The sequence below is a fragment of the Pseudoliparis swirei genome, chromosome 20 (assembly GCF_029220125.1).
Source record: "Pseudoliparis swirei isolate HS2019 ecotype Mariana Trench chromosome 20, NWPU_hadal_v1, whole genome shotgun sequence".
Lineage (NCBI taxonomy): Eukaryota > Metazoa > Chordata > Actinopteri > Perciformes > Liparidae > Pseudoliparis > Pseudoliparis swirei.
The window spans coordinates 3,896,168-3,906,167 of record NC_079407.1 but is presented as its reverse complement, the minus strand read 5'-3'; the positions used below and the strand labels follow the sequence as shown (position 1 = coordinate 3,906,167).

The window sequence follows — 10,000 nt, the reverse complement described above, 5'->3', positions numbered from 1 at the left end:
AAGGTGTCTTTTTGAAGAATTTAAAAAAAATCGAACTTCAATTTTCTGCTTTAGGGACATATTATCTCTTTACACTACAGTTATGCCTCATTATATAGAGAGATGAGATTGTTTAATGTGAAATACATGGGTGTGTGTCATATGCAAGTGCATTTAAAAGGTGAATTTATGAAATAGTGTAAAATCGAGAAAATGACCCCAAACTCCAGAGGGTTAAATCTCTCCAGTTGACTTAAATGCACATACAGGACTGTCTCAGAAAATTAGAATATTGTGATAAAGTTCTTTATTTTCTGTAATGCAATTAAAAAAACAAAAATGTCATGCATTCTGGATTCATTACAAATCAACTGAAATATTGCAAGCCTTTTATTCTTTTAATATTGCTGATTATGGTTTACAGCTTAAGAAAACTCTAAAATCCTATCTCATAAAATTTGAATATTTCCTCAGACCAAGTTAAAAAAAAGATTTATAACAGCAAAACAAAATCAAACATTTGAAAATGTGTTTCCAGGTGTTTCGAGTTAATTAGACAATTCAAGTGATTTGTTTAATACCCTACTAGTATACTTTTTCATGATATTCTAATATTTAGAGATAGGATATTTGAGTTTTCTTAAGCTGTAAGCCATAATCAGCAATATTAAAAGAATAAAAGGCTTGCAATATTTCAGTTGATTTGTAATGAATCCAGAATGCATGACATTTTTGTTTTTTTAATTGCATTACAGAAAATAAAGAACTTTATCACAATATTCTAATTTTCTGAGACAGTCCTGTATACTTAAATTATTTTCTCTTTTTTTTTTATTAGCTTTTGTCCTAAATTAACTGAAAAACTGAATGCAAAGCAACACACAGAGTAAGACGAGTCAACAATAAGTAGAAATATGAAGCGTGAGGGGAAGGGAGATGAATGGAGACAATAAAAAGGTGATAAAAGGAAGAAGAAAAGAAGTTTGTGAAAAGCTAAAAAGCCACCACTTACAAAATATGAACAGGAGTAATATTATATTACTTTATTTATCTTTTGTACAATGTAATTACAATACAAATATGTAGGTTTAAATAGAAAAGAAAAAAAATTCTGTAAATAAAGATTACAAATAAAATCACCACTGTTTTTTTGCATTGTTGCCGTCACTAAACTATGTTTTACAATCAGGTGCGTGAGGTCGTTTAGTTTGTTTAACGCGGAGCACAAAGTAACCGACGGGTAGAACGAGGAGGGCGGAGCAGAACAACAAAAACAGTCCAGGGCTAAAATATATATCTTTTTTTTTTTTTTTAAAGAAAGAAAGAAAAAGCATCGATTTGTATGAGTGAACCGGTCTGGTCTCGTCGAGTGAGAGAGAAAGAGAGAGAGAGAGAGAGAGAGAGAGAGAGAGAGAGAGAGAGAGATTTGGATTTGTTTTTTTGTGGGGAAGAAATATTGATTTGTCCAAAAACAACAAAAAAAGGACAGAAAACCCCGGGGGCCTCTGGTATCGACGAGGCCGGTGGCTCATACGTCTTGTTTTGCTCTCGGCCAATCGAACGGGCCGCTGCCACAGGAAGAGACCTAATTAAGCTGAGGGGGGGGGGGGTAATGAGCAGGAAACCCAATCAGTGGAAGTCCAGATCCAGACAATCCAATCCCCAGCATCTCTGGTCGGGTTACAGTCGTTATGTAACGTACGGAGAACCCACCTATAGAACAAGGCCCTTCGATGGAGGGCGTTCCTGCTTCTGCACACAGAAAAATAATGGTCCTTAAATGGTTCCTTAAAAGGAACCCTTTTTTTTGTTTGAGGCACCATTATTGGTTCTTTGAAGAACTCTAAGGAAATGGTTCTTTAAAGAACCCTGGTTTAAAAGATTATTTGTGGAACTATAAATGGTGCCTTAAAGGACCCTGGTTTGAAAGCTTCTTTGTGGAACCATAAATGGTGCCTTAAAGAACTCTGGTTTGAAAGGTTCTTTGTGGAACCATAAATGGTGCCTTAAAGAACCCTGGTTTGAAAGCTTCTTTGTGGAACCATAAATGGTGCCTTAAAGAACCCTGGTTTGAAAGGTTCTTTGTGGAACTATAAATGGTGCCTGAAAGAACCCTGGTTTAAAAGATTCTTTGTGGAACTATAAATGGTGCCTTAAAGAACCCTGGTTTGAAAGGTTCTTTGTGGAACCATAAATGGTGCCTTAAAGAACCCTGGTTTAAAAGGTTCTTTGTGGAACCATAAATGGTGCCTTAAAGAACCGTTTTTTTAAAGTTCTTTGAGACACCTTAATAGTCTCTTTGAAGAACTCTTTAAGGAAATGGTTCGATAAAAGAACCCTGGTTCGAAAGCTTCTTCGTGGAACCAGATACGGTTCTTCTACGGCATCTCTCTGAAGAACCCTTTCCGGTTCCAGATGACACCTTCATGTCCCTGTGTGTGGGAGTTGACTTCAAACACAGAACGCTTTATCGATGTCGACGACGACATCGGGAGTTGCACACACGAGGACTGAGATTATATAAGAAGCAACATTGTAAAAAAAGAAAGAAAAGAGGATGTCAGAGTGTTGCCGTGAGGTTTCCGGAGCTGAGGAACATGAAGCTGAAGCTGACGTGGCTTTGCAAAACAAAAAAAAGATGTTATAAAGAAACCCCGCCGACAGAGCGCTGGTTGAGTCTTTGTTCTCAATATCTTCACACACTCTGAAGCTCGCTCTCTTTTCTCTTTTTCCACATCTGAACTAATTTTCTTTTCTTCAAACCTCCATCTCGTTTAAAATTTTTTTTACAAAAAAGGTATGCCTCCATTCTCTCCTTCATTCTCTCACATACGGGTTATCCCTCATTTAAAAAAAATCTATTCAACTCCGTGTTTCATCTTCAGCCAATCAAATTAATTAATAATTCCGCATCCAAAATACACCTTTTTCTTCCTCACAACTCTTTAAATGTGCCACTGGCTCAATTTAAATCCGCTCATGTTCCTCTTCTCTTTTAAATATTTTTTTTTTTACCTCACATCCTCGATCCCGTCGTCTGCAGCGGAGTGCAGCACTACCGCAGTCGTCCACTAGGGGGTGAACACACAATCATACTGTTCGCGATGAGACTATATATACCCTGTGTTTTAGCACATTGAAAGCATGTGAAAGTCGGAATGTAGTGCATCCTGTTGTTAGAGTTCCTGAAGTTTTTTTCTTTTCTCGTTTCCCAGAATCCTTTGGGGGAAGAAGGTCTTAGCAACAGAAAGGGGCTGCGGGGTCAAGATGGCATCCGCCGCAGTGGAGCGTATATACAGGACTGTCTCAGAAAATTAGAATATTGTGATGAAGTTCTTTATTTTCTGTAATGCAATTAAAAAAACAAATGTCATGCATTCTGGATTCATTACAAATCAACTGAAATATTGCAAGCCTTTTATTCTTTTAATATTGCTGATTATGGCTTACAGCTTAAGAAAACTCAAATATCCTATCTCTAAATATTAGAATATCATGAAAAAGTATACTAGTAGGGTATTAAACAAATCACTTGAATTGTCTAATTAACTCGAAACACCTGCAAGGGTTTCCTGAGCCTTGACAAACACTCAGCTGTTATAAATCTTTTTTTTACTTGGTCTGAGGAAATATTAAAATTTTATGAGATAGGATTTTAGAGTTTTCTTAAGCTGTAAACCATAATCAGCAATATAAAAAATAAAAGGCTTGCAATATTTCAGTTGATTTGTAATGAATCCAGAATGCATGACATTTTTGTTTTTTTAATTGCATTACAGAAAATAAAGAACTTTATCACAATATTCTAATTTTCTGAGACAGTCCTGTATGTGAGGGCTAACTGGTGGAAGAAACATGCCGCTATATACACGTGTGGAACGACACACTGCTGTTCCAGGGGTTATTTTGTGGGGGGGGGGGGGGGGTTATGTAACTCCGTTCCCCCACAATGCATTGCCTCTATACCGGTCTGCTACCTGCAGATTCCCTCATCATCTTTACGGGTTGAAATAAATACAAGAGGATGAAAGAAAAAGAAGAAAAAACACGGTCCTGAAACACTGCTTTAAAAAATGAGATTTCTTTTTTTAAGTATATAGAACTGGTTAAAAAATAAGAAATTATAAGTACAATAAATAAAATAATTTGGCCATAAATCTCTACTATTAGTCGGTAAGTCCGGGTCTTACGTCATCGGCTAGTCCTTTGGGGGATCCAATCGTTGTGCTGTGCTCGGCTAACAGCATCCGTCTGATCGCTTCAGTCCATCGCTTCTCTGCATCTCTGCATCTCTGCATCTTTGCACGTGTCGCGATGTCATCGTCTCCGTTAAATTCTCCACCAGAAAAAACAAACAAACAAACGTCTCATGGGCTTGGAATGCATCTGCGTGGAGTCCCTTTTTAAAGAAATAAACCACTGAGTTGTGTCTCCCCCCCCCTGTAATGTCCTCAGGGGGGGAGGGGGAGGGGGGCTCATACAGTACATCCAGGGACTTGCAGCAAAGTAAAAGCCAGAGTGGAGAAGTGAAAGCGAGGGGGGGGGGGGGGGAGACCTGATCCTCCAATGGCGGCCCAGCAACCCGCCGGCTTCCTCCGAAGCTCTCGCAGGAGCGTGAAGGAAGAAGTTAAAGATTTTCTTTCTTTTTTTGAACGTGGACTCCTGTCGGCTGCGAGGAGGCTGAGAGGACCGGTCGGCCCCGCCTCTCAGGCTTTAGACTCCGGGGCTGCAGAGCGACGGCTTCGGGAGGCCGACTCGGGCTCAAAGCTCGATCTCAAAAGTCTTTTGAAGATTGTTGGAAAACGGGTTGGCCGCCACCGCCGCCTGAGCCGCCGCCGGAGCCGCCGCCGGAGCTGCCGCCGGAGCTGCCGCCGGGCTGCTGAGGCGCCGGTTTGGCCTCCAGCGCCGCCCACTTGGCCTCGAATCGATCGTCGTCATGGGAAACGCTCGGCGCCGCCGGAGCCGTGAGCTGACTGCCCTCTGGTGGCCAGCCGCCGCCGCCGGTCCCGTTCTGGAGGGCCATCGCGGAGCCGCCGTGCGGCGGGAGGCCGTTGACGGCCGTCGCCGGCGGCAGAGTGGGGGAGAACGGCGGCGTGGAGAACCCTCCGGGGCGCCCCCCGCCGACGGCACCGGGCACCCCGGCGTACGAATGGTGCTGCCCCGGCGCCCCCGCTTTGGCTCCTCCTCCTCCTAAGGCCGAGCTCATGGCTCCGCCCCCCCCGGGCGAGCACGTGGCGGTGCAGAAGACGTTGGCCACCATTTGCGACGGCGTGATGCCGACCACGGGGACGCTGGCGGTGTTATGCGTCATGCCGCTGGCCAGGCCCGGCCTGTAGGTCTGCATGTGGGCGAACGCCGGCTGGACCGGCTGGCTGGAGAACATCCCCACGGGGGCCGCGGTGGTGTCGAACGCCATGGGGAAGGGCTGCATGGCCCCCGGGGGCCCGGGCTGCATCATGGAGACCCCCGTCATGCTCGGGCCGGACATCGTGGGGATGGACATGGAAGGTAGAGACATCGGGGGGCCGGACACCGGGGGGCCCGGGATGAGAGGAACCGACGACAGGGACATGGGGGGAAGTGGGAGGGGCATGGGCGCGTGACTCGAGAGAGCAGAGGGGCCCGACGGGAGGTGCTTGGGGACGGCGGCCGATGCGACCGCGTGACTCGCCGCGGAGGGCGGTCCGGGGATGGCGGGGATGGCGGGGATGGCGGGGCCCGGGGGCGGAGTCTGTTGAGCCTTGACGGCCTTGGAGACCTCCTCCAGCCACCTCTCGGCCTCGGAGGGCGTGCGCCGGTGTCCCATCTGCATCTGCATCTGCATCGCCACGGAAACGGGAGGCGGAGGAGAGTGGAGCGGAGGCTCCGGCTGGCCCCGGGAAGAAGTGCCTGCAGGAGGGGAGAGATGAAGGGTAAGACGGAGAGCGCCGTCACTTCAGAGGGTCTCGATGAACCCGGGGAACCCTTTCTTACCCAGCGCTGGGCCCGGTGGTGGGGGCAGGGCGGGGGGCCCGCTGCAGGTGGGGGCGGGGCCGTTAGCGGGCAGAGAAGGGTTGGAGAAGGGCTCCTCCGATGGATCGGTGAAGGAGCTGTTGATCTGGCTACACAGGGCGTTGATGCCACAGTCTTCCTCACACCCCAGGTCCATATCTGGTACGAGCGAGACAGAAAAGGGAGGGGGGAAAGGAGAGAAGGCCAAAGGAGATGAAAAGAAGAGGTGGAGTGGAGGATGGAGAGGACAGAGGAGCTTGTTTTACTCATTTTTGCCAGTTAGCAGTAAAGAAACTGAAGAGATGAACTTAAAAGCATTTCATAAAAACACAAGATTCTCAACGAGGCATCGGCTAATCCAGACTTTTTTACATTTTTTTAAATTTTATGGACCATTATATTCAGTTTTTAACATTTCAGTTTTTCATATATGATATATAGAGTTATATTCATGTATGTTATGTCGACTCTGAGTTGAATCAAGCTCAGTTCATCCATGTTTCTAAGCCAACTGTAATTGAGGGATTAGCCTGAATAATCTTCCCGTCTGGATTTGGATTTAGACGACAGATTTGAAAAAAAAGAACCTTTCCTGAACAGAGCGTATATAAATAGATATAATATTTAATTCCCTGTTCCTTGTCCCTTAGTCCCTCCCGTCACAACGAAAGACCCCAGAGACAGAGGAATATATCTTTAATATCGGCTTCCTCCCCTCCCTCATCCACGCTCTACAAACACACACTGCATGACATCTTTCACACCTTCACGGTCATGTGCTTTTATAAGGAATGTAAAGACGAGAGGGAAGAAACATGTGTGCAGGTTTCCCACAGAACGGTCCATTGTGGGTCAAAACCCCACAAAACCTTAACGAGCCCCCCTCCTCCTCCTCCTCCTCCTCCTCCTCCGACACACATCTCTCCCACCCGTCTGCATTGTGCGGCTCCAGGCCTCGAATCACAGTGCCGGGTGCAGAGGGCGCTGGATGCATGCGTAAGGTCGGCCATTAAAGATTTAAGAGTTTTTTGTTCTGCAAAGGCCGACTCTGTGATCCTCCCCTTTTCCCTCAGAAGCCCTCTGAGCACCATGTGTGTGTGTGTGTGTGTGTGTGTGTGTGTCTCTCAGTTGCAGATTAAGGGCTAGTAGAGGGCTCGCTGAAGGCTAACCAGGACATCTGATTGGCCACACCAATCAATACACACATTGTTCAGAGGGCCACAAGAGAGCAGGGAGGCAGTGTGAATGTGTGTGTGAATGTGTGTGTGAATGTGTGTGTGAATGTGTGTGTGTCAGGTAGGGAGGTGGAAAAAAGGCATATAGGATTTAAACTGCGTCAAATTCTCCACGCCTGGATGATATACTTTAACCGCGGCGGGGTGATGGAGGAGGCGGGGATGGAAGCCGTGGATACGAGTCGTATGTTGTGGTTTCAGTCGACTCTCGCGCGTCTCCTAATGACTATCATCAGCCACCGAGCGCTCTGATCCTGCGGCGCCACACTGTGGGGGCGTGTCCGTGTGTGTGTGTGTGTCGGTATTATGTGTCCTTTGTAAAAATAAAAATAAAAGAAAAGCGCTTTGCGAGCCACAAAGCATTGATGACAGCACTTCCCACGACTCGGCCTTCAATGGAAGACGAGCGTTTGGGATTAAAGTGAAGGATTACGCGTCGTGTGCAGGAGAACACGTGAACAACGGGAGCCGCAGTTCGTAATTTCATCCCATTTAGACGTTGGCGAGGAGTTGCTTTATGAATTATTGAGTTGCGGGGGAGCGACGTGTCGCGTGAGGCCGTAAACGCCGAGGTTTGATCAACCCAAAATTCGGATCAGTCATAATCTAAAGACATTCCCTGCGTGGCTCTTCCTGAGATGTGAGAATGGCGGCGTGTATACGGAGATATTAGAAAAGCCATAAACGCGTTACAGCCGGATGAAAAATGTAATCACGCTCCAACCGGCAAACCGGCGTGATGCGAGACACCGAGTCCCACGTGTGTGCTCTCTGTCTGAGTACAGGCGGCCGCCGTGTTCCTGGACTTGTTTGAAGAACTCTAGAGCTATTTGGGGATTTGAATTTTGCCTAAAAAATGCCAAAAAATGCCAAAAAAATCACAAAAATGCACACAAAAAGCTAAATAATGCCTAAAAATGCCCATAAAATTTCTTAAAAATGTCTAAAGAAGCCTATAAATGCATAAAAATGCCTATAGAATGCCTATAAAATGCATAAAGATGCCTATAAATGCATAAAAATGCCTATAAAATGCTTAGAGATGACTATAAATGCATAAAAATGCCTATAAAAGGCCTAAAGATGCCAATAAATGCATAAAAATGCCTATAAAATGCCTAAAGATGCCTATAAATGCATAAAAATGCCTATAAAATGCCTAAAGATGCCTATAAATGCATAAAAATGCCTATAAAATGTCTAAAGATGCCTATAAATGCATGAAAATGCTTAGAGATGACTATAAATGCATTAAAAATGCCTATAAAAGGCCTAAAGATGCCTATAAATGCATAAAAATGCCTATAAAATGCTTAGAGATGACTATAAATGCATACAAAATGTCTATAAAAGGCCTAAAGATGCCTATAAATGCATAAAATGCCTAAGGATGCCTAGAAATGACTAAAGAGGCCTAAAAAAAACAAGATGACTGAGTTTCCTTTTGGTCTAAGAGAATCTACACTAATTATTAGGCGGTCTGAACCATAAAAACACGTAAAAATATAATTAAAACATAATAAATGTCGTAGTGTGTATTAATATATATCAACGCAACAATAACTTGGACGTTGCCACCAAATCACACATTAAGTTGAAATATGAACGACAGAAACTGGAGGAACCAGTTCAGCTTCATTCTGAAGTTTCTGCAGAGCGGGGTGGCTCCTTCTTCACCAGAAGGTCAGGAGGTCACGGCTTCACCGACCCTCTCAACTCACCCGGGTTCTTGTCCTGGAAGTCGGTCTTGCGCTGCAGCGTGGACGGCAGGTCGTTGAGGCGCAGCGACAGCTGCCTCTTGAAGGGAGAGTTCTTCTGGCTGAGGGCCGGGAAGCCGCGGAACGAGCCCTGGCGCACCAGCTGCTCGATGGGCGCGTGGCGGCGAGGGATGGCGTGAGGACCGCCGGGCTCCGGGCGCTCCATGGGGGACGCCGCGCCCTCGGGCGGGGACGCGGTTCCGGGCGGGAGGGCCGGGATGACGGCGCACGGCGGTTCTGAGGGAGGGAAGCGGGCGTGGAGGAGTGACATGTGTTTTTTTAGCGGGTCATTTTTTCGCCCACTGACTGAAATCCAGGAGCATTTAAAAATAAATTAGAGGCACTTTTTTAAACTTCTGAAATTTTACATTTAACCTTTGTTCAAAAATAATAAATATACTTATTTAGGCTTACAGTATATGAGCAATTGTCATAAAAATGGCAATAATAAGACTATTAGGCAATAATAAGACTATTAGGCAATAATAAGACTATTAGGCAATAATAAGACTATTAGGCAATAATAAGACTATTAGGCAGTAGTCTACAGATTCAAAGTGTTTTCTTAGATTTATTTAACAAAAAACATAAATCAGACAATCATAATCAATTGTATTCTTATTCTTTTGTGGTTATTTATTGTTATTTGTTTTAACAACCATTAACAAGTATAATATTTTTTCTTTGTTTTCTTTAATAATTCTAAATTATATTTATTGATTTTTTGTATGTACCTAGCTAGTATAATATAATTATATATATACATCTATATAATTTGTTTTAACAACCATTAACGAGTATAATATTTTTTCTTTGTTTTCTTTAATAATTCTAAATTATATTTATTGATTTTTTGTATGTACCTACCTAGTATAATATAATTATATATATATATATATATATATAATTTGTTTTAACAACCATTAACGAGTATAATATTTTTTATTTGTTTTCTTTAATAATTCGAAATTATATTTATTGATTTTTTGTATGTACCTACCTAGTATAATATAATTATATATATATATATATATATAT

General features: G+C 43.9%; 1 protein-coding gene across 1 annotated transcript in view; it reads right to left on the bottom strand.

Moving 5' to 3' along the window:
* Positions 1–4,192: 4,192 nt before the first annotated feature.
* Positions 4,193–10,000, bottom strand: part of numbl (NUMB like endocytic adaptor protein) — a 65,759-nt gene continuing 59,951 nt past the window's right edge. The window contains exons 8-11 of the mRNA XM_056441158.1: positions 8,927–9,199; positions 5,953–6,129; positions 4,842–5,868; positions 4,193–4,804 (exon numbers count right to left, since the gene is read on the bottom strand). Of these exons, the coding sequence (XP_056297133.1) occupies positions 4,741–4,804; positions 4,842–5,868; positions 5,953–6,129; positions 8,927–9,199 (1,541 nt within the window). The 3' untranslated portion in view covers positions 4,193–4,740. The remainder of the gene's footprint in view (positions 4,805–4,841; positions 5,869–5,952; positions 6,130–8,926; positions 9,200–10,000) is intronic.